Source organism: Fistularia commersonii, chromosome 9 (genome assembly GCF_037954325.1).
Source record: "Fistularia commersonii isolate RoL2024-O1a breed Wild chromosome 9, RoL_Fcom_v1.0, whole genome shotgun sequence".
In the NCBI taxonomy this organism is placed as follows: domain Eukaryota; kingdom Metazoa; phylum Chordata; class Actinopteri; order Syngnathiformes; family Fistulariidae; genus Fistularia; species Fistularia commersonii.
The window spans coordinates 3,660,370-3,686,509 of record NC_141292.1 but is presented as its reverse complement, the minus strand read 5'-3'; the positions used below and the strand labels follow the sequence as shown (position 1 = coordinate 3,686,509).

General features: G+C 39.6%; 1 protein-coding gene across 3 annotated transcripts in view; it reads left to right on the top strand.

Annotated features, from left to right (window-relative positions):
- The window catches only part of arhgap24 (Rho GTPase activating protein 24), a 76,324-nt gene that overhangs the window by 32,131 nt on the left and 18,053 nt on the right, over nucleotides 1-26,140 (top strand). For 2 of the 3 annotated variants that reach the window (XM_086151985.1, XM_086151986.1), the window contains exon 3: nucleotides 1,073-1,160. In XM_086151985.1, coding sequence (XP_086008111.1) covers nucleotides 1,073-1,160 — 88 coding nt within the window. Of the gene's footprint in view, nucleotides 1-1,072; nucleotides 1,161-19,061; nucleotides 19,217-26,140 lie in introns of those variants that run through there. The other variant, XM_086151987.1, reaches the window with a different exon arrangement.

Below are 26,140 nucleotides of genomic sequence, written 5' to 3'. Positions count from 1 at the left end.
GAGAGAGACATAATTAGGTTTGTGTCATTTAAAAATGACATAATATAGAAATGCATGAGATGTGCTGGAATAGGTTTGGCTGCGGGGACGTGCTACTGTTTTTCCTCTGTAAATATAAGGGTGGTTAGTTTTGTCTGCAGCGAAAAAAAATGCCCGAGGGGAGGATCGGATTATGGAAAGTGTGGCAAACAAACTTAGGACGGGTATATCTGGGATGTAGGGGTTTTACATTACGGCGTGAGAGGGCAGAAAGGGTTTTTTTTTGGGGGGGGGGGACGCAACCCCTTCCCTTCTTTTGAACATAAACATCTAAAGGAGAAAAAAAAGTACACATTCATGTTTCACACACACACCCAGTCCATTGAAAGCCCCCCGCCCCCTTTGAATCGGCGGACTACAATGTGCATGACAGAAACAAAATGAGAAAAACACACATTTATAGTTTCTGCAACCACATCAAACACACTCACCCTTTATCCCTTCTCCACTCTGGCGCATATCTGTCCCCCTTTTTTTATAACCTGCCCTTAAATCACTTCATCTGGGGGCCCTCAGGTAGGGTTTCCACTTCCTGGTTGTCACAGCTATGGCTCATTAAAGAGCTCTCCCTCTCAGCAGGAAGGAACCAGATCCCCTCAGATCCTGGTAACATGTGTGGGTCCTTGATGCTGACGCTGTCACCGGTGCACATCTTGCCCGCATTAGCGCTCGCCCTGATTGAGGTCACGCTAATGACCCCCATGACGGTCCGGGTTTCCAATCCAGGCAAAGCAGGGGCCGATCGCTAGCCTCTCCTTTTTACCTCGGTGGCTTCGTCTGCGTCCCGTCATAAAATCGCGAACGTTTTTTTGTGTTGAATTTGATGTCCGGTTCACTTTGGATTCATTAAGAATAAATAAAAAAATAAAAAAATAAATTACATCCTGAATAGTGTTGAATTTTCAACCACGCATTCAAGAATACGAAAAAAGATAATTCGGCGGGGCGATTAATTTTTGATATTCAGCGTTAAATCATTTGTATTGGGGATATTTACAGAAAAAAAAAATGTCTGCTCTTGATTTCTCAACAGGGGGCCATTTTCTTACCGGGAAACAAAGTGTCCGAGCATCCCATCAGCGGCGATGAAGGAGGAAAATTCCTTTTTGAGGTCATTCCAGGTAGGAAAGAGGGAACGCAATTATGATGCTTTTAAGAAAATGCGCACGGAGGACGGCGACGCTGATTGGTCTCGACGGCCGGCGCGGTTGAATTCGCCCTGAATGTTTTTACAGCAGTTTTAATGCCCGCTGATGCATTTGGACCAGGATGTGATAGATATGTTAAAAATACATCCGCAAATCGGGGATTTGTTGGAAATATCAGAAGCGCCGGAGCTTAAAACGCTAAACAAAGCACCAGATGTGCGATCATTTTATTTCTGTGGTCGTTTTCCATCTTTTATCACTTATGCTCAAAATCCCATCAGGTATAATAATTTGGACCGTTGGGAGACAAATTCCTATCTTTATATGCAACGTTCTTCCAGCCCTGATGGTCTCATCACACTCCTATTTTTTTCCGAAAAACAAAAACATTTACATGTGACTTGCATCTGATTGTTGAAGATGGAAAAAGTCAGACTAACAGCACCAGTATGTGAAGATATTTAATATGTTCCTTAATATGAGATATGATAATCTATTCCCCGCAATTCAATAAGTCACACTCAGGACTCACTGATGTTTTTTGTATATTTTGTATATTTTTGTAATTTTTTTTTTTGTGTACGATGGGTCTCCTAAAAAAAATACATTTTCCCGAAATGTTTTGAATATATTTGTATTTATATATATATATATATATATATATATGATTTATGTTTATATATGTTATGTTTATATATATATATATATATATATATGTATATATATGTATATATACACATACACACGTACATATATGGATATGTATATATATATATATATATGTATATATAATCTATATAATTATATATATATTTATATATTTACTTGAATATATTTGTATAGTTTTGATATTTCCATGACAAAAGATTTTAACATGTGTGATGAAAATTGGCAAAAATGACTCTAAAAATGACTCTAAAATTAGCTGGGTTAAAATTCAGCTAATTTTATCACTGCTCCATTCAGTCTACTTAATTAAATGAAATCAGGGGATAATTCAGTCTCCAAACTAGTACCTGCAAAATTTTCACAGGTCACTTTTCCGAATATTGACAATCGCATTTGTTCGAGCTTGATGGAATACGGCTCCATAATTCCACACAAGTATACAAAACAAAATAGAAAAATAGAGAAAATGGAGAAAAAAAAAAAAAAAATGAGTCATTATTTACAACTTTAGTCATATATTTCTGTAAGACTTTGATACATCCCGTTCAAGCATCAAAAATTTCTTTTGAAAATCTGAGCCACAACTTTTAGCTCTGTAGCCTAAAAATACATCTTTTGACAACCGTCCAAAGTTAAAAGTGTGTGTGTGTGTGTGTGTGTGTGTGTGTGTGTGTTGGGGGGGGTTTAAAAACGCCAACCGTCTAATTTGCACTTGGACGGATGGGAAGTTAATCCTCGCCATTGTCAACAAAAGGTCAATTATAGATGATCGAGGCAGAATTAAACACGTTGCTCTGGCAGATGGCCAGAGCTGAAAGATGAACAGTCTAACTTTTCTTTTGTTTTCTTTTTCCTTTGGATGCTTTCTGCCCCGCGGGTTATCAAATTCCTTTGAAAAGCAGCTGGGGATTCCACTGCCTTCCTTACAGCTGCATCTTTATTTCAGAGTACGGTCGGTTTCTCGTTCACGGCCGAGCGAGCCGCGCTTAACCTGTGATTAACGGGTTTTCGTGCCAGACGGCGGTCGTGGCACGAAAGAAACAATACGAAGCGTTTTTGGGAGCCGTAGCGGCCGACGCTCGGGTTTGAGCGCACGTGGGTTGCGGCAAAAATAGTTTCTCCCAAATGATGATGGCGCTATTTTTGTAGTCATTTGATCATCTTCCTGTGCGGGTTTGGAGTCTCGTTCAAAGGCGACTTTAACTGTACAACGTTTCCGGCGAATCACGTTTTACGTCGCAGATGTGAATCGCGGAACCGTCCGAACACGGGATGATTGACGTCTTCTACGTGTGGATCTTAAAGCTGTCCAAATAAAGCAAACCCATAGGCATGTAAGGGAACGTTCCAAAAAGAAAAAAAAATGTATATTTTCACTTATTTTAAAGTTATAAAAAAGGCCCACATAGACATAATTGTGGTATTTAGAATGGCGTGTTCGACCTTGTACCTCTCCAGACATATACATTTCATCAGTTGTTTTTGGCGAAGTAGATGACAATGCAGTTTTTCATTCTTCTTTTTGATTTTTTTATGTTTTACGAATTAATCTGATCTGCAGGAGTGCATCACAGGTCCTGTTGCTTTGTCTTTTTGTGCAACAATAATAATAATAATGATAATTTCATTACATGCCTTACTGCTTCATTTGGCTTTAAGTCTCATTTCCTGGTGAAAAGGCACACACCTGCATTTTAACTAAATATAGACGTATTTTCCCCCTTGTATGCTCCGCATGTTTTATCCTTATTTTCCATCTTATTTTTATAGTATTTTATTCTTTTTTTTTTTTTTTTTTTATGTTTAATGAATCAATCTGATCTGCAGGAGTGCATCACACGTCTTTTTCCTTTGTCTTTTTGTGCAAAAATAATTATAATAATTATAATTTCATTGCATGCCTTGCTGCTTCATTTGGCTTTAAGTCTCATTTCCTGGTGAAAAGGCACACACCTGCATTTTAACTAAATATAGACGTATTTTCCCCCGTATGCTCTGTATGTTTTATCATTATTTTCCATCTTATTTATACAAATTGTGGTATTTAGAATGGCGTGTTCGACCTCGTACCTCTCAAGACATCTACAGTACATTTACATTTCATCGGTTGTCTTTGGCAAAGTAGATGACAATGCAGTTTTCTATTCTTTTTTTATTTATTTTTTATTTTTTTGAATTAATCTGATCTGCAGGAGAGAATCACACGTCTTGTTCCTGGTGAAAAGGCACACACCTTGATTTTCACTAAATATAGCCGTATTTTCCCCTGTAAGCTCCGCATGTTTTATCATTATTTTCCATCTTAATTAAAAAAAAAAAAAAACGCTGATAAACTCCACCGAGTCGAACGGTTAATGACAGTAACAGAATTAGAACAAGGACGTTCTTTGTTCCAGCAATACCAGCTCTATCGTTGTCAAATCTTGTCACGGACTCCGAACTTGTTTTTCTCCTTTTTCTCCTTGAAGACGTTGCCACCGCTCACCCTGGAAGCCTTTTTCGGTCCTAATAGACCGTTTCCGGTGTGTAACCGCTGGGGTCGGGCGTCGGTTTAAAGGGTTCATCCGGTTAATGAGTGAGTTGCCGTGCAGCCGCGGGGTTGAATGGGGATGTTATGCTAATGTTGTTCGGGGGATAAAGGTAAGAATTCCATGGACGCACCTGAGTTGGAGCTGAATCGCAATTTTAACGCTAACGCCTAAATTGAGTCAAACCAAAGACGTCCGGTCTGTCGCTTTGCGCCGAGGAGTCGCCAGGTTCGGGTTGTTGATCTCTCCGGGTGAGTTACAGGGTACAGACGGGTCTGCGGGTATGTGTGTGTGTGTGTGTGGGTGTGTGTGTGTGTGTGTGTGTGTGTTGAGCCGTCTCGGGACAGATCTCAGCACGGCGTTGTATGTAGGTGAAAGGTTGTGTTGAAGACTCCCTCCCCTGCTCGATGAAGGTCTCCCGGATTTAACAAAAGTGGCTGCCGATGCATATTTCAACTCAGGTGACACACTCATTACGACACACTCACACACACACATCGGCATAACAACCCAATTCAAACCAATGGCTGCACAACAACTCGCTCATTGACAATCTGTGGAGGTTCTCAGTCATCCAGGTCTGGGTGAAATCTTCTTGTTTTAGCAACCGGACTTGAATTCCTTGCAACGTGGACCAACAACAAGTTGTTTAGTGAGAACTGAAGAAGCTTCTCGTATGAGAGGTGAAATTAAGTCCAGTTGCCACAATAAGCATCACGACGTACCTTGACCTGGTTGACCAGGAACTATAATTGGTCCAATTCTAGCTGTAAATATTGTCTGAGTATTTAGATTTTGGCTCGTGAGGCACTGAATTCATTGCAATCAGATTTACAAGGCGCAAGAAGACTCCCTGGAAATCATCAGCGCCCCCTACCATGAGGCAGGAGAACTGCGTGCCTCACTTAGTGGCTCTTTGCAGCTGTTTTATGATCACTCAGCACAAGCAGCTAGTGACACACACAAACAGTTGTTTACCAAAAAACACTGGACATCGGAAATGTAGTGCTTATAACAAAAGGGTTTAAACATTTTAATAGCGAGATACAGAGAGGCAGCCGTCATTGCGCAATTGACGTTGAGGCTCAACAGTCCGCAGCCTCACTGCAGGTCTCTTCTTAGTATTTAAAGTAATAGTTTTAGTAATCTAAAACTGGTAAAGTTAAATGAAAAATAGCTTTATAGTGCAAGTCAATGATAAATACAACCATTAAATCTTTCTTTCAAATTTTACTTTTTTTTATTTATTTCATTTTATTTTACTTACTTATTTCCTTCCCAAAATTGGCAAGTGAGGCACGGCCTCTCCTGCCTCCCCTGACTGGGCCTCACTGGTTCAACAAAGAACTCATGCAAATGTAAAGCACATTTACCCCCCTTGCATTTATTTACATTCATTTGCAAGTCATAATTTAGAAAGTTGTATCCTCTCCTATGTATGTCACTGAAATTGGAAGTCTTAAATCTGGTTTTGTGTGCGTGTGTGTGTTGAGAACCCTAGCCTTGAGCTCCTTCATCACCTTTTCTCTCAGCAAGCGAGCAAATATTAAATTTCCCAAAATGTAACCGTGTTGTTCCGAAATACAAGGTTTGCACCTTCGTGTCTCCTTTCGGAAAAAAAAAAAAAGACGGGCTCGCAGCGTTCGCGTCTCTCACGCCTGCAAGTTACTCACTCATGCAGACTCAAAGCAACCCTACATTGACATCAATGGAAACACATCATCTTTTGACAGAATTGATGAACATTTCATCATCCTTTTACCACTTCTGGACTTCCCTTCCCCCCCTCCCTCCCCCCCCCCCCCCTCCGAACGGCATGTCCTCATGCTGGAAAACAGGAAAAACGACTTGTTATGAAGCGGCGAATAAAGGAGTCTAAGAGAAGCGGAGAGGGCAAATGAAAGGAAAACACAACACATATATTCCACTGGTCTAACTGTGGCCCTGCATTTTGAATGTGAAACACAGAGAGTCTCTGCAGTCAGACGGGAAGACGAGGGCGCAGGGTCCGGGGGGGCCGCCAGACAGAGATCCCTGTTGTCTCGTGGAAGCCGTGGAGAACATGAGCCGGGTATTTGCTAACTGCGAGAGGCTTGTATCACATCAGCGCACAACACTTTATTTTTAGAGCTCCGGAAAGTCTTAGTCACCCCGTTCCGCTCGGGAAGGCGGCTCGGCGGATGGCGACGTTTACCTGCACGCTGTTTGCCCGCTTTTTGGATGTTGTGATTGAATGTTTTAGTTCATTTTTTTTTTTTTTTTTGGTTGTTCAACAATTTGCACAATTTTGCACAATTTTGTAAAGTAATTTATTATATTTTTTAATTAATTTATTTGATTAATTATTAATTATTAATTATGTATTCGGTTGTTCGACAATTTGCACAATATCGCACAATTTTGTTAAGTATTTTATTATATTTTTTAATTCATTTATTTTATTAATTATTAATTATGTAGTCTTTATTTTCTTTTTTCTCACTTTTTTTTCTTTTTAATTTAATTTGGGTTTTTTTACTTTTTTTAACCCTCGTGCGATCTTAACATTGTGTTTACTCCTCTTGTCCTACGGGTCAAAAATGACCCACAAGACAATCTTTGTACCCTAGTGGTGCACAGCCCACGTGGAAACGTAAACAAAAAAGAAATATCACTTTTTTCTAATTATGGGGTCTCTTTTGGAGAAGTCATAAAATTTCAAGTTGGAAAAAAATAGGTTAAGGTGTTTTTTTTCTACAGCTAAACATGGTAATGGGTCACTTGACCCGCAAGGGTTAACTTTGGAGCAACTACCCAACTGCCCCTCGAGGACAAATAAAGTTTTTCTGATTCTGATTCTTACTAGCAGGCCCTTTTTCTCTGATCAGATAATTATAAATGAACTATTAGGGTCTAAAAAAAAAAAAAATGGCGCTTTCACTCTCTAAGTTAACTTGCAAAATACATATTTTATTACCTGTTTATATATTGTATAGTTATTTTATTGCCTATCTGTATATTTTATATATATTGTCTATTTTGTACAGTTTTATATTTGTATTGTCCAGGACTACAGATGTAAATTAGCTATGAGCCACAATCTGGTACAAACATCTCTGCCTCTGTGCTTAATGTAATTTTACACTGTCCTAATAAACTTCTAAACAAACAAACAAACAAACAAACATTTATCTCATATAAATTCATGGATCTACTGTAACTCCGCAGACGGAGCTCATGATGGAAGGTTCTCCTAAGGTGAAAAGATTTAAGGCTGATTTTAAGGACTTGTTTTTATGTTTTGACTGTAACTATCTGAGATTACATCACGATCGGGTTGGAAACCGACTTCTCCTCGGCCTCCCTGACGTGTCGCTGCCTGCGCCCGCTGCACAGAAGCGCTACCATTTCGGAAAATTGTTACGATCGCAGACACGTCCCTGTGTTCACGTATCGCAATCCCAAATTCCCAAGTAGCTCTTACATAAAAGTGAACCTTTAAAACGCGGGTTAGCGTGCGGGGTATATCTGAACCCAGATCGGAACATCAGCCTTCGTTTTTTTATCTGGCTTTTTAAACGTCCGGGCCGATTTCGATACGAGCGCCGCGTCCGAGATTACATTACACCTTCCCGCGCTTGACAAAATACTAATTGCAAAAACGTCTGGTTCATTTACCCGCCCGAGACGCGTAAACACCCCGTGATTCAAAGCGAACCCTCGTCAAACTGTAATTAGTCACTCCATCTTAAGAAATCAGAATGAAAACAGGAAGTATTCCCCGCCGTGCTGTTGATGGAGAAACAGTGCGCTCTTCTATCCCCGAGGCCTCGTAAACATGAGGGGTTTTTTTTTGGCTCCGGTATGGGTTCAATATGTCACTCCTTCTTTGCCTCGGGTCGTCTCTTGCGTTGGGTCCGAGGCGGCGCGGCGGCTGAGTTATGAGAATATTTCCACCCCACCCCCCCCCGACCCCCCTTCCCCCAGAGGCCATCATCCCTTCACTCATGAGGGAACCTCGGGATTCGGTCGCAGCGAGAGGGCGTGTCGGACGCGTGAGGATAAATGGTGTTTACGGTGAAAAACCCGGAGTTTTTATTACGCATCCGGAGGATGAAAGAGTTTCCGATTCCAAAGACGGTCGTCCGTCAACCTGTTAAATGTGTTGATGCTCGGAAACGTCCCCACCCTCCCCTGTTTGGAGATTGAGAAGAAGCGACGATGCGGTTCAGTGGAGATTCGATGAACTTGTGTTGATTTTAATCTGACAGCGCCCTCGTGTGTTTGTTGGAGTCATCACAACTCTGGGGGGAAAATGACCCTGAAATAACTGCGTCGAATCGAAAAAGTCTTTTTGTTTTCCACTTTTTAGGAATTTACAAGCATACAAACACCCATTTCACTTCGTGACCAGCTCGGTAAAAGTGTTAAACTTCTAAACATCTGGATTATGTTGCATTATTGCACTCAGACGAGGTAGACTTGCACTGAAAAAAAATATTCACAAAAAAGCCCATTAATTATAAAAGATATAAGAAACAAATCCTCCGGGGCGAAAAAAAATCAATTAAAAAAAAATTGAAGTTACCAAGATTTAATTGGTGAAACTAGGAATTATAAACATATGAAGTTCATCTTGTTTTTTCACATTTAACTAAATATATATATCAATAAATCAATCAATAAATATCTATATGTATATATATAGTTATCTATTGATTGATTAGATTAAAAATCAATCAATAAATAACTCTCTCTCTCTCTCTCTCTCTCTCTATATATATATATATATTAATTCAATTAAAAATGTATACATATTTATAATTTTTTTAATTCAATTAATTCCACTTTCCCATTGCATCAAATATATTTATTAAATACTGCTTGTAAATAGTCCAGGTTTAATGCATTTGTGACACTGTTGTGCTGACAGTGAATACGTGATCATTTGTTACCTTGGCAACCTCCGATGTGACCAAATCACGATCATTTGTCATGCACACCGTGTTGGAGGAGGAGTAAGGCGTAGATAGGCAGGGCAGACTTTAAAAAAATCGGGGTATAAGAGCTCGGGATCGTAGGCAAGGATATTCTTTTTTTTTTACAGGCCGTAAATTCTCCTCTTTTAATCATAATGCAAAGTCAGACTTCTTATTAGACAGTAATGAGTGAATGCTGCTACAACGGAGGTTATTATTGGATTATTGGAAGGCAGTGACAGACACACATACCAGCGCTCTGTTCACTACAAGCAGGAATCTCAAGGTTAATTATTAGCTGAAGAATAATTTGACGACGGAATGACGTCCGGAGCGGAGTAAAATGGGAAAAAAAAAAAAAAAGAAAAGATAGCGGAGCAGTTTCATTTTTATTAACAAATCAGTTACTCCACCTGCGTGTCAATGGACACGTATTTATATATGAAGCATCAATATTTAAACCCCGGCGGAGGAACTGAGAGTAAATTAATCCTGGTGCTGACATTTTCAAGTCCGGCTGTATGGAGGGGGTTTGGAAATGGATCCCCATGTCACATTAGCCATGGATGACCCTGTAACTTATGATGTGTGTGTGTGTGTGTGTGTTGTAAATGAGGACTCACTGGTGGGAATTCAACTTCTGATCTCATGTTTATCAGTACATAGAAAAATCCAGATAACCCTTTCTGGATCACTTTCAATCCCTGTGTAGACTCATTTGCCTTTTCCCAACCAGTCAAGGTGAAAGAGAAACTAGTAGTTTTGACTTCTTTCCCTCCGTGCGCAATGCGCTTTGCATCTGAATGAGGGAAAGCGGGCACAAGTGTTTCATTTGAACCGGGCTTTTCTTATGTCTTTCTCTTTTTGTGCCCCCTCGTCTCCTCCCGCTGCCATTCTTCTACCGGTGACCCAGAAATCTGATCCCAGTGCATCATTTTGAAGGATGTCTCGGTTCCTAAAACGCATCTCGAGGGGAGATGAGGGAAGATAGAGGGGGGGGTTCGCCGGAGGAGCGATGAGCAAAGAGGCGAGGGTGTGTTCTTTGTTTTTTTTTCAGCATCGGTGACCTATAACGGAGGCTCGGGGTGGGATTTTTTATGTCCGGTCGTGAAGCAAGTCTGACGTGACCCGGGGCGCTAGTCTGCGCTGCGACGGCAGCCGTAAAATCAAGACAAAATTAAATCCAATTTAACTCCAAGAACCTAAAAAGAAGCCGTTTTGGGAGAACCGCAAATAGTAGTATTGTGGTGCGGTAATGCAACTTCACACCGTGGCAAACTAACTGCCGCAGTGGCCGTGGCCGCAAGGTGATGAAAACTGCTGAGATTTACAATCCCGAAAGGCACAGACCGAAACCAGCGTCCCGTTTAGCCCGCGGTGTGAAGCCGACCCTTTACGACCAATCTGGAGTTTATGTCACCATGATGTCATCATTAGCTGGAAGTAGGAAAAAAAAAAAGGGAATATCTTAAGACGGGGGTTTCAGACTCAATATTTTGTATGCCTCTGCCTGAAATCAAATCTTTGTGTTTGTGCGACCCATGTGTTTTGTTTTTTTTCTCTCATGCATCTGGGGGTTTTATACAGTGGGTTTAACAAAAAAAAAAAAAAAAACAGGCAAGGAAAAAATGAAAAGGTAACTTTACAATGTATTTTTTGAAAAATGATTTTCTGATGAAAAACCGTCTAGTGACATTGTTAAAACGATCTTTTCTTATTTCTATAAAAAATGCAAAAATGATAGCAAAAAAAAAGTCAAAATTAAGAATATTGATTTAATATCCAGAATAGCCTTGTAAACATGATACTGTACCTCCTCTTAAACATGCTATCAATCAATTTTCTAATAAATTCCAGTGGCAAATTTTCCCACAGTAACAAGATCAACAATATTTTTAGGGTGTAATTTTATCAATTCTTTTTTTAATATTCATGTTTAATATTAATTCGTCATGTATTTTTTAGAGGAACAGTTCATTAAAATTAAAGATTTTTATAATTTACCTGTTTACCTCCTTTACACTGAAACAAAGGAAAAAATTGGACTTAATGTCACTTCTAGGCAATAATTTTACTGGTCCGGCCCCCTTGACATTAAATTAGGAAAAATGAGTTTGACACCCCCGGCTTAAGAGAATCCCACATCCCTCACCATAGCAAATGGTGTTCAGCTGTTTCCCTGCGATAATAATTCCACAACGCCTTCAAATTGTTGCATTGTTGTGTATCAGCCCCTACTACCCCTCAGAAAAATTACAAATATGATTTAATTATTTTATTTTTTTTAGCGTTAAAGAGAGGAACGCTTGTACATAAATCACGAGAAAGTATTCTCCCATACACAAACACACACACACACACACACACACAGATGACGCTCCGACATGCAGACAGGATCAAACCGCAATTTGGATTAAAAGGAGGTCCACTCTAGCAACTATAACATAACATAAGATGACAATTTCCTTCATCGGTCCCACGACTGAAAACTTTTCTTGTTGTGAAATAAGAAACAGGTTATAAAAATTTCAACATAAAATGTCAACTATCAGGAAAATCTATATACACACATACATACATAGTGAATGCTGAGGTATTTACAAGACTGTCTCAGAAAATTAGAATATTGTGATAAAGTTCTTTATCTTCTGTGATGCAATAAACAAAAATTACTTTTGCATGATATTCTAATATTTTGAGATAGGATTTTTGAGTTTTCTCAAGATGTAAGCCGTAATCAGCAATATCAAAATAATAAAAGGCTTGCAATATTTCAGTTGATTTATGATGACTTTATCACAATATTCTAATTTTCTAAGACAGTCCTATACACTAGTTAGGTAGGAATTGAAGCAAATTTTATTGGTCTGATGAAATCGCTGCAAGTAATTATCAGATGTTCAACCTGCAGGCGGGTCAGTGTGGACTTTATGTACCTGTGGGCACGCTGACAGCAAACTGGACCGGGGAAAGAACGCCGACACCCTGTGAAAGAGGGCCCAGAGTTGCTTCTATCTGCTGAGGTCGACCGCTGAGATCCTTTCACATCTGCAGGACCGTGCTTGAAATGTTCAATGAGTCTGTGGTGTGCTGGGTCAGCAGGCTAACTGATAGCGGATGCTAATAGATCAACCCACTCCACGACATGTTGGAGTTCTTTAAGCTCTAAACTGATCCCGCCACGATTGCACCACCGAATTCATTCCTACCGACAGCCGTCGGACCGTCCAACTCAGACACTCGGCGTCAGTTGGCTGTGGGTGGAGTCGTCCTGTGCAATAGTTCTCCGTTTGTGCAATAGTTTTATTGTCTTGTGAGCAATAAATGTTTTGCTGTACAAAAACTGGAGAGGAAAAACACACGCACATCCGCTGCCCAGTTAGGGATGGGTGCTGGATGAGACAAACAAAAAAAAAAAAAAAAAAAAAGTAGAGTTTTGAAAAAATCTGCACAGTGAAAATGCTCCAAAAAGAAAAGATGATTTATTGTACATATAACACAAAAAAATTATGTTCGCATGCATAACGTTTTGAGGTCTTTATCAGATGTTTACACATGCCTCAGAGTCTGTTTTTTGCTCGAAACGTCATGCGTGTGAGAACACTTTTTTAAGTTATATGTAAAATAAATTATCTTTTCTTTTTGCAGCATTTGTAATACGCAGATTTTTTCAAAACCTTTCTGCACAACAACCCCTACTTATTCATATTATTACTACATGTGATCATACTATGTACTTTCAAATATACATGTTTATACATCACGTACCTTTTTACATACCTTTAATTTTATTTTTATTTATTTTTTTCAATCTTCACGCTTCATTTTATTTCATATCTTATTATTCTATTTTGATTCTTCCCCACTTGATTATATGTAATCATATACATGTACTATTAAATACACATGTTTATACATCACATACATTTTTACATACCTTTAATTTTAGTTTTATTAATTTTTTTTTTTATCTTTACGGTTCATTTTATTTCATATTTTATTATTTTATTATTCTACTTTGATTCTTTCCCACTTGATTATATGTAATCATATACATTTATTTCTAAATACACATGTTTATACATCACATATATTTTTACGTACCTGTAATTTTATCTTTTTTTTTTTTTCGATCTTTACGGTTCATTTTATTTCATATTTTATCATTATATTATTCTATTTTGATTCTTCCCCACTTGACTCTGTAGCAGGAGCTCATTTCAACAAAAAGCAATTTCCCCCCTGGTGGATCAATAAAGTATTCTGATTCTGAGTCTATTAACTACGATAAATTGGCTCATTTTACACTGTCAGTGTGAGATGTTGTGCAGATGTTAAAAAAATTTCAGATATTTCAGTCGAAATAGATATGCCTTGGACTTTTGTTCTCCGTCAACGTGAAACAGTTTGCAGGGGGAAAGGGAAAAGGGGGGAGATTAGGATCATAATCACAATGCAGACAAACAAAAAACACATTTCCAAATCAATGCATTAAAAAAGGTAAGAAAGAAATGTGATACATGCAGAGAGAAAAAAAATCAAGATAAACTGAACCGCAGAGAGAGAGAGAGAGCTTCAGCAATGTATGTAAATTAGTCAAATATGAAAAAAACTAGATAAGTAAATCGCTCTCTGCATAACCCACTCATGCACCTCCACTGTCACGTATACGTTTTTACATATTCAGGTATGATTGAATTATCCACTCACAGATGGGGATTCACAATGGAGCGGCTCCCGGTGTATCAAACCCCGTGTTTTGACATATTGATTTAATTATCCACTCAATGCGTAGTGCCCACACAGCTTCCATTGCAACATAAATCCAGGCTGAATAATAGCAGCAGATTTAAGGCACGCATTAGAGCGGCGAAATTGATTTTATGGATATTGCTGTGGTAAAAAGTGATGACGCCTGAAGCGTAAGTGACAACATCCTGTTTTGCATGTAAAGCTGTTGAGCGTTTTCCAAGGCGCGTCTTTAGGATTCGGTCTTGTTTTCACTGACAAAAAGCTCGACGGCACGCTCTCGCGTCTCCTCTTCCAGGCGTCGCGTTTTCCCTTTTTTCACGCGTGAACTCTGTAACCTGCTGTCTGTGTCGCCCCCCCATATCCCCCATCCCATCCCCGGCCACCCCGGAGGAGCTGCGGCCTGTAAATCTGCCGCTGTTTACATTTCTCATATGGGGCTTCTGCGATTCACATCCGATGTTGTTGTTCTCCCGCTGTGTGAATTTATGACTCAGAGTGCTTGTGGACACAACCACCGGGACTCCTACATGCGGCGGATAGTATCTCTGGGTCCGAAACAACAATTGGCTGAGATTTTAAATCTTACGGGATTATCAGTGCAACAGTGCATGGCTTTTTATTTCAGTGAATATGTTGAATTCTCCAGCAATCTTTCATAATGACAATTAAATTCTGGAGGATACAGAGAAGAGTCTCCTTTGCAAAAAAATGTGTTTTTTTCAGAACCGCCCACCGGCTTCATTAGTGACATTTTTTTCCGGCGAGATTGTGAGCTGGAGGCGGTTTGTGTTGGTGGCTTTTTGGAGCTCGTCGCTGATGTTTAGCTTCTGGTATTGTCAGGCCCGCTCAGAGAAAACAACATTTGAAAAATAAATCAGCTAATTAAGTGTGAGTAGGTAGACACGAAAAAAGGCGGCTTAAATCTATTTCATTATTGTGGCTTGAGTTACATAAACAAGTTTGATTTGATGGATCCGCCACACCAGCAGCTCTCTGTACATAAACTGAGATTATATATTATCTGTGATATATTCTAAACAAGTACGGTTGTTGACGCGCGCAAGACGATAACATCCGAGTTAAGCTAGAAATATTGTCTCATAGAGCTTATTTCAGCACAAACACGTTAAACTTTACAAAGACATCATGCAGATGTTATGTTTTGGCTGAAAATTGAAATCGTGTGTTGTTTGAAATAAAGCTTTTGCACTTAAAAACAAAAAAAAAAATGTCGAAATTGTGAATTTAATCATTGGCATTATGTCCTGACACTGACGTCATGTCCTTCATCTAAAACAGCTGGGTCTTTTACACACAAATCAATGTTTACGACAAAAAAGGTACATTGTGAAAATCAGCTGATAACACTGTCCGACCAATATGGGGGTTGATGTGAAAGGTTATAGTGTGGCTATAAAATTCTTATGCCCTTAAATCATCACGTCTGACTCAAATCATTGATTATTTGGATCAGGTGAAGGTCAATGACCGCGCCCCGCGGACGCTGCTGATTGGTCACTGAGTGATCATCAAGCCAAAAGGTCGAAGCTGCAAGACTCAGTGTGGCTGAATGGTATTTGTAGTTTGTAGAAAAGGTCATTTCACCATCATGTGTGGTTTTTAATGCGCAACGGAGGAGTGAAACTCATTGCTAAACTCATTGCTAACTATCTCATCCCAGTAATATAACACCATATACTACTATTCATATTATCATTTTATGATTAATTAATTACAAATTTTATCTTTATTTTTTATTATATTATTTATTTATTTGTATTCTTTTATTTTACATATCTTTATATATACATATATATATTATCTATATATGATAAATCTTAATTTTATATACACATATATATATATATATATATATATATGAAAATGTATATCTTGTATTTTAGGCGTATCTCTCGACAGACACCCCCAATCTTTACCCAATTATCATTTTTAAACTTATTAAAAATCTTTAAAATTACATTTTTGTTTGAAGATAACATCATAAAAATGTGCTCTTACTTTCCTTTCATAATCAAAGTCTAAAAAGTTAGATATGTGAGGCACAAAAGCGAGTAATGGTCACTTTTTTTATGATACAAATGTGCATTTCTACTTCCCGGCCTGGGCTTTGTGCACATTCTGTGAAAGTCAGGGAGATCTTGTTGATGATGTGGCGCTGAGGTCAGTTTACTTTAGTGAGTTTATTTGCTCTTTTTCGACCAGTAGAATCAAATATATACACATAAGATTCAAACATACGTAGGCAAGAAACAAGCGATCAAAAGTTTATTAAAGACACAAAAAAAATACCCCAAAACAACGTAATTATTGCTGAAAAAGTGTCAGCTGGAGCGTCACCTTGTAAGATAAGATAAGATAAGATAAGATAAGATAAGATAAGATAAGATAAGATAAGATAAGATAAGATAAGATAAGATAAGATAAGATAAGATAAGATAGTACTTTATTCATCTCGATAAAACATCAATCAATATGAATATAAATATAAACAACGTTATTGGAATCTATTTCTTGAGATGCTTCTTTGTTTCACTTTTGTTTGTGTTCCTTTTTTAATAAACACATAAAATTCCCTTAGTTCATACTTACTGCTGTGCGTGTCTGAAAGCATATAATTATTTACTTTATACATAATTTAAGCAGTTTTAAAGTCCAACAAACCCAGGAATTTTATTGTCTGTAAGTTTATAAACGATTTTTTAATAGCTCATAATAATCAGTTGCAAGCAGTTTAAATTCATTCTGGCTTTTTTCGCATCTTAAGAATAATAAACAGAAAATGAACAACATAAATAATGACCAAACGCACAAAAATATATATTACAATATCAAAAAATAAAATAATGTAATATATAAGAATAAGAATAAGAATAAGAATAAGAATAAGAATAAGAATAAGAATAAGAACAACTTTATTTATCCCAAAGGATGTATATTTTAATTATATACATACACATATAAACATACACATACATATACACATACATATACATATATAATCATTAGTCATGTTACCTGAAACTTCCAACATGTTTTTATTTTTTCTGTGAAAGTGCTGTTTGTGTTTTGTGAGCTACAAGCCTTTTGACCTTCTCTTAGAATAGCTGTGATTAGATAATGAATTGATTTACATTGATTTACATGTTGGATGAACTATTCTTTTGTCATAAACATAGTTAAACAGACATCAGATGTTACCATTTGCCTGGTTGTTTTGTGAACAGGCTCCCACAGCTTCGCACACAAATGCGATTAAAGATTTTATGTGTTGCCTGCGCCTCTCGTCAGGCTACAATCCATTTGTTTCTCTGAAACAAAACTCTATTACCGTATCAGAATCGAATCCGTCAGGAGTCCATGTAACGATTCAAACTGCTCTGCGGATGATAAAAAACAATTTTTTATAATGTCACGAACGGCCAACAACCAAATGGGAAAATACAGCTGCAAAAACAAAGTGAGAGGGTGTGTAGGGAGACCATTTTGGCCTTCTACACACTTCATATTTCAGTTTTCCATCAAATAACAAGGCCATCTTTCAGTGAAAGATGATGAACTAGCTGCGCGTGCTGGAAAATAATTTTCGTCAGAACAGTGCAGGACTGCAAAGGGAACTTCAACGCGGCCTATTTTTCACCACGTCTTAGCGACACGCGTCGCGTCGAGATGTAAATGTGACAAAAAGCAGATGACCGGAGAATCCGGTCTGTCCAAACAATAAGCTGGATGCCTTTTGTATACAGTACACGTTGTAGGAAATATGTTCTCATATGTGCCGGGGTATGAGAATTGTTCTTCCTCCCTCATGTCCGTGCGTCATTCCTCTGGAGGAAGAGCACCGAGGCCAAGTCTCTGGCCATTGAGAGGGACGGGACAGGAAGCTTGCGTAACAGCCTTATTGCGGGGATCGGTATTTGACATGTCACATGCCAATAACCTCCATCGGCCCGTTACGGTAACCCCTATCCGCGACCCCTGACCCCGGACGGATCGGTTTGGCCGGGTCTCGGCGGGGAAAGTTGAGATGCCCGGAGATGCATTTGATGCCCGGGTGTTTAAAGGAGCTAAAATGTTTTGTCCACGCTTGCAAATATCCAGTGTTTTGTTTTGTTTCTCTCAAGAGCTGTCGACAGTGTCCACCATGTGTTATTTTTCTTGCTGTGATATTGTTTGTCGGTCAGAGAAACCCGACTCGAACGTCCAGATCTGCGGTACGTGTGTTTTTCTCGGTGGTAAATATTTAGATGTTGCGCCCGCCTGTGCTTCTCCCGGACAAAGTCCAACAGGTAGCCGTTCTTAAACGTTATCACCCCCTTCGGTCGCGTTCAACCGGTTGCACATGTCATTTATTGGAAGCCGATGATGCGGGGTTCGCCCGTAAACCCCGGCTGCGACCGAAAAACGAGACCGGGGGGCTTGTTAAAGACTTTCCTCTGAGAGCAAGAAAGCGCAGTTTCTCAGGACTTCTTCGCCGCCGGTAGCAGCCTCGCCGACCCTGCGCGGCTGTATTTATAGAGCACCGCGGATGAGTCACTTGGCTAAGCGCCTACGCTTCGTTCACCAGATTTACAGGTCTCCACTTTGGGGAGGGCTAGTTGATTTACGATGCTTCTCCCTCCCTCCGTCGCCAGGCTTCCACCCCTTTCACTTCCTTTAGAGACGAGCAACACACCATCTTGCATTCGGTCCGGCTTGCATGTCTTTCAGAGCGCGCTTCCTTTGCTCCGATGGCAGCGGCGTGCTTGGAGGAAAGGCTTCCTGAGATGCGAGTAGATCGGCGTGCCATTCCGATTCGCGCGGCGCCGACCTGCGGAAAACGTAACAGAATCGAGCCTCGCTTAAAGGTGAGGGCCCAGAAGTAACATGAGGTGTAGGAAATAGCAAAGGATAGAGAGGGAGGGTAGGAGGGACGGCAGTGATTGCGGCGGGTTGTGCTTGAGCGGAGACAGGAGAAGATAAATCTATCCGCGGCATTGAACGAGAACTGATGAAGAAGTGGGCTGGAGGTCGGCGACAACAGCGTGGCTTTTGCTCCTGCAAAATTCATCGGCGAAAGTGGCGCGCCCGCCTCTGCACCCCATGGATCTCAACTCCAACCCAGGTCTGTCAACCAACATACATAAAGCTTTGCATGTGTTTTTGATGGTTTTATCACAAAACTACAGATCATAGGTTGATGTTAGGACAGGAGGGATTTTCCTAATGGGCTCCACGATGTGCAAAATAATACAGGAGATCGTAAACGTGCGCGGATGTTTATCTTACCGCCGCTGTCCATCCGTCATGTCGGGACAAGGTTGTTTAAAAAGTCACACCTCATTGGCCATGTTTATTGCTGCTGTGACTTGTGACGAGCCATTAATGGCGGTTACATACATGATTTTAATGCCGGCGTTTTCACTTCTGTTTGTCCAACGCTGACATCTGGAAAAGTGGGGATTTGGAAAGATTAATGTAAAAGCACAGTGAGTGTAACATTGTTTAGTTTCTCTATTAAATATTCTCATTTATACATTTGACGTCAATTTACTTCTTGCATTTTCTGTCCTTTGTTACTCTTCAAGTGAAGAAATTCAAATCTATTTGCCAAGACGAGATAAGAATTCGTCCTTTATTCACAACATAGTTCAGTGTGCAATACTTTAAAAAAATACCATACATTGGAATAAGTAGACAATATAAATTGTCATTATTAACTCCCAGCTAGTCTGGTTTTATATTTTGATTTGTTTGCACATATCCATATAAAACATGTTAATTCAAGACAGTTAAAACATTCATAATGCTCTCTTATACAGCGTTCCGGGAAAAAAAAAAAAAAAACAACTAATAATTGCTGTTAACACCGGTATTTTGAATGAATGAAGCTGCTCAACTGCACCATGGAGGTGTGTAGCTTTAAAAAGTTTTTGCCGGGGGGGAAAAAAAAAGAAGTCATGCTAAGTAAGAGAACATTCCCTCCGCTAGCTCAAATGTCAGTTTGCTTGAGGCAGATAACAGAACAGACTTCTGGATTCATGGAGTCCAGCCGGCCTGTGAACCCGTCCTGGGAGGGAAGGTTCTTTTCAAAGCAACAGATGGGACAGGAAGCAGCGAAAAGAAACGTTCGAACTTGAAGGCGTTTTCATGGAATGGAAATCGTAAATATGTAAAATAAAAAAATTAAAATTGTCATTTGAGGTGCGGATTTCAAACCCCGTACGAACACGACGGACAAATAAAGAGCGATAATGCTCAGAATTCATGTCAACTACTTGCGAACAAGCCTGGAGTCACTTTTAGCTTTCTAGTTGTTTGTAAAAACCTGCAAATTAAACGCATAATAATGGTAAAAGCAGGACTCTCGATGGAAGTCGATGGATTGGCCTGAAGTTGCGCCGGTGGAAAATATAGCAAGTATCACTCGGCGGGAGCGGGATAGAAATATACGACGGCAAAGGGTCCGGTCCGGTCGAATCGATCGATAACTTGTTGATTAAATGTGCACCAGTTGGTCGGATGCTGATCTGTACGGTGTGTTTAAGTGCATTTGGCTTCGTGCAGAGGGAAGACGGTTCTCCGTCTAATTCCGCATTAGACGGCAAAACTGACTGTTGTCAGACCACAGACGGGAATATATCTTTGGGATTAATTTGTTTTTGTTTCTTTTTTTTGGTCAGGGCCGTAGTTCGTATTATTTGCGCATATTTGAACCTTCCCCATCCTTTTCTTTGACCCGGCTCACTTGCGCCACCGCCCAGGTTGACGGTGCTTTGACCAGCTTTGTCAGAGAAAACAAGTATTTGAATAACGAAATAACATTTGCTAAAATGGCCTGAATAAAACCATATTTATCTGCCTGAAGCTGATGAACGCTGTCCTCTGGCTGCCGGTCAACAGGTTATTATTATGGTGTGTGTGACTGGGTTCGGCCATCCGGCGGGAGTACGTGTTGCGAAAACACAAATTCAAAAAATGGCACACACACATAAAACTGCCTTTTTTTTTTTTTTTTTTTTTTTAGTCTACATACCTTCACTGGGAGAAATGACATATGGCCTTTTTTTCATTTTTATACCAAGCCTTATATTTTTCCAAGTGGCTCATTCATGGCGATGATTGATGAACATGAGATTTATCTCTCTTTCTACCACGACATCGATCTTTCGTTCCCAGAGAGCCATCCGGCAAATGAAAATGTTGATTTATATCTCAATGGCGTGTAATAAAGTAAATTCATTTGCGTGAAACTCATGATTCATCCTCCCCTGTTGGCGGAGAATACTTTGATAGTCAGTCAAGGAAAAAAAAAAAAAAAAAAAAAAAAGTAAGTTGCTGTGCATGGGGTTTGTCACAGCCTCGTCTGGAAGGTTAAAACGCTCGCCAGAAGGCCCGACGCGCCCAAACCGCCACTTTCGGCCGCGGGGAGCACAGGTGTGCTTCTCCCCTTGAGCCCTCATTGGCGCTGAAAGGTGATATTAGAGGGTTTTTAGTCAGCGGAGCACTTTGTCAAGTCAAGCCCTTGTTTCATTCTCCGGTGTTGGCCCCCTCCCTGTCGTTTGTCAATGTCCAGTAATTCCCGATGACATGCTCCGCTGCGGGAAAACAAACAGATTTTTCTACTAATCTACCCTCTTTTCAAAAAGATAAGGGTTATCTACCTTTTTTCGACGATGTAAATGAGCCTCGGCGGAGACGACATCTTTGATCCGTATTTAAAATATTTCGGGAAGCGTATCGAAACATGTGGTAGATCATTTGCGCGGGGCTACAGGGTGCACTCCAGCTATGAATCCCTGGCATGCAGACCACACAGATTTACAGTCTCGTGGCCGTGAGTGCATGATACACTTGTCAAATTGGTGATCTGTCATTTAGATGTTTGGACAACCGACAGCAAGGGTGGCTACGTGTTTCATGTAGGAAAAGAAAAAATAGAGTATTTCATTCTTAATTTGTGACAGTTACTAAAGCAAATAGTTGGTCCTGTTGATGTATTAGATTAAAAAAAAAAAAAAAATGGGGCGCTGGCCAAAATTGAATTTTGCAAGCTTTAATAATCATTCTTGCAGTATGTCATTGATTTTCAACACAAAAGCATAAAACTTATAGACAACAACATGACAGCAGTGTGATATAAACAACATATATGTATATATACCATATAATACACTTGTCCAATTGATGATCTGTCATTTAGAAATTTGGACAACAGCAAGGGTGGCTACGTGTTTCATGTAGGAAAAAATAGGGTATTTTATTCTTAATTTGTGACAGTTACTAAGGAAAATATTTGGTCCTGTTAATAGTATTAGATAAAAAAAAATGAGGGCGCTGGCCAAAATTGATTTTTGCTAGCCTGAATGATCAATCTTGCAGCATCTCATTGATTTTCAACACAAACGCATAAAACTTATGGACAAAAACATGACAGCAGTGTGATATAAACAATATATATGTGTATATATATTAACATAAATATATCAGATAAAGTAAAAATATGCTGTTATTTTTAAATCAACTATGCACACACACACACACACACACACACACATCCACATTATCATCTAAACCCAAGAGATAAACAGAAAATAAAAGTTATCTTGCAAATGGTGTGATGACATTAAACAGCATTAAAAATAAAAACTGGTGTTAGCTTGACCTTACAGACTTGGCTGCTGCAGACTCCAGGGGTTTTCTTGGATTTGTATGCACCGGCAGACTCTTCCAGAAGCTTCCTCTGCTTAAATCACTGGTGTAATGTAGAAGCCTTTTCAAGCACCGAGTTTTCAAGTGATAACAGATGGCAGCCAAAACTAAAACTCAACACTCCCAACATTTTAATGGGGTATTAACCCCAGTGAGTAGCCACTGAAGCCGTCAGTGGTCCAAATAGTGACGCACAATTTTAATATTCTGACAAACCTCAAAATGCTGTCATACATAATTCAAAGCCATCAGCTCACATTACACTGCCGGATGCTACGGAAATAAAGACGCTGAATAGAAATGGTTTTACCGTGGCAAAGAACCTTCCTTAATATCCCTTGTAATTTTAAAATTAGCTTTAGATGCTTAAAACCCAATCTTTCTATCCATGATTAGCTTCGGTTTGGCCGAGATTACGAACTTTCTGTTGTGCCCAACAGCTGCTCCGAAAAAAAATGTGGGAGTGGAGAGATAAAATCTACCACTGGCTGCTGATGAAGTTAAAAAGATTAATCGTAATATGACTACGCAGTATTTGATGGATTTTGATTTTGATTAATTTGATGCCTCACTGCTCTCCTTACAGCTGAGTTCCAGAACTAAACTAACTAAATATCTGCGAATTCAAAAAAAAAAAGGATGAAACATTAGAAGAACCAGGTGTTACGGTCTTGTTTTATAACACTGCAATATTATCCATTATTTAATGTTTTGCTATTTCAGGTTTTTTGACTCGAACCCTAAAAAAAGCTGTATAAAAATGAGTGCAGCCAGACTTTTAGAAGTGCAAACCACAATTAATGGACTCAAAAGCAGACAAGATCCCTCAAAAGCGAGTTTAAAGATTCCCAATCTGCCGCGTTTGTTTCAAAGATGTTCATTTCTTAGACTCTTCGTCCGTTGCACCGTGTCCTGTGTTGCACCGAACGGCGAGAGGAAGAAATAGTCTTGGCCTCCGGTATCTTGTCAACTCTGCTAAAACACCAGAGCTGTCAAGAAATGTTTGAATTGTGGCACCCCTTAGTGCGTCATCTGTCACGCTACACCCCCATTCGCAGACGGCGGAGATGTAGTTTGTAAAATACAGCATGAACCTGCCCTGCAGCTGTTATCGCGAGCAACAAAGCCAGGTATTCCCATCTATGTAGATTTTTCCTCTCCTAAATTTTCTGTTGACTTGTAAACTACACACTACAACACCTCCAATTTGTGCCATCTGCACCGTAGGACTGTGGATAACAGACAAAAACAGGGCCAGGTGCGTCTTCAAATGGTCTTCCAATGGCCAAACATGGTGATCCAGGCGTGTTATGACATTTAGAAAAAATGGGAGCCGTGTTAAAGTGGCTTGCAAGATAAAATTCAGAAGTCACGTCAATTCTGAACGCAAGAGATAATTACATTATATTACATTGCATTTGGCAGACGCTTTTATCCAAAGCGACTTACAATAGAGGACATAGGGACTGCAAATACACTTGCAAATACACTTGCAAATACACGATGCACAGGAAACATACAGAACAGTAAGCTTGGGTTAGTGAGTTTTTTTTGGTTATTTTTTGACAAAGACATACACAAACGTACACACACACACACACATACACACTGCATAGATAAACTCCAGATTGGATGCTAAAAATACTGGAGGTTGTTGAATGTTGCTTTGCTTAAACTGTTTGTGCATGTTCGTGCAAATGCATGTTCTCTAACCACCTCCGGGGATAATGTGCGGCTCTCCTGAAACTTTGGGAACTCCTGCAATGGACTATCACATGTTGTGATTCTCTAACATGAGCCAGACCGTAAGTCTGAGCCATGTTTCCTTTTCCTAAAGTTGAAACCGATTCCCCTTACATAATGCTATATTTACAGCAGCCTTGGCAGAACATGCAGATTGCTCTTTATTTAGTTGGCATGAACTCAGGACGGAGATGCTTGGCTGTTTGACAGTTCTGTGACCTGTATGAACGGACTGACCCATTGCATGACTACTCATAAAATCCCTGCTCGGTCATGATTATCAAATAGCCTCCTTGGACCGGTGCACTTCACTCCCTTTCTATTCCTCCTTGGAGAAAGGAGTACATTCGTCAATGTCGAGGAGCTTGTTTTTGAGTCTCGCGACAGATTTCTTACCTTAGCCCCCCCACCGCGACACCCGCGTTTCGAGATAAAGTTGCCGAGGTATCAAGTTTTCCTGTCTGTCACTCCACAGAGCTGTTGTGGCCATTATTCAAGATTTTGCGGTGCAATGATTACCTACTTCTAAATACGGGGGGCCTTCAGAAGGAGAGCCAAACAAGCCTTGTCCCTTTTGACCTCCCCATTTACTTTGTTACTCATTCAGCATCAGATGGTAATGGATAGCTATAGTTACTCTATGGAGTCTGTGTTCTCTGAGAGACAATGTCTTTTGAGATTCAGGTCGCCGCTCATGTTGTCCCGTCTTCCTTCGGATTATGTGTAGTAGCAGAAAAAAAGATCTATAGATCGTCAACTTGGGGTCAGGTGAAAAGAAAAGACCCTCCTAAAGGGAGCATTAAGAATCAAATGCATACTTTCATCTCATTTTCCCTGGACGGGACAGGTTTCATGATCAGTTATGATTGTTTAAAGACCGCCAGATCGCTTAGTCAATAAAAGTTATGCCGTCTTGCAATTATTATTTTTAGACTTGGTCTTTCCTTTGGACTTACATGGAATCATATTTGTCTTAAAGTCAAGCTGCTCGAGGCTTGACGGCCGCAAGGGTCTTTGGAGACGCAGTGTGGGAATCAAAGTGACGGCATGTGGAGTTAAAATCAGCTGTTGTGATAGTGACTCTTTGGGGGATTATGTATTTATTGAGGCCAGACACATCAAAAATAAAGTCTTGAAATTACATTGGCTTTGTCATTGTAGACCGTCTGCCTGTGAAATGCAACAAAACTATTTTTAGTTATTACTAAGACGTAAATACAACAAAGCAATGAAAAAACGAACAGGAACAGAAAAATGACTGGAGATATTGACAATTGAGTTCAATAACAATGAAGCTTTACATAAAATATCCTAATAAATACCTAGTATAACATTTTACTTCCTTTATGGATTGGATTTTCCAATGTAAAATAAACTGACTTTTTGCTAAATACATCCAGCCAATGTTGCACGCAAAATTAACTTTTTTGACCTTCTAACACAGGTTTTTGCAGTGAAAGCATAGCACAATATCTTTGCAGGATTCATATACACACACAAATATATATGTGTATATATGATCAGGCCACAAGCAGCTGAGGGGGTAATGAGATCGTATAGGCATGTTACTCCAGAGCTTATTTGTGTGGCGGAG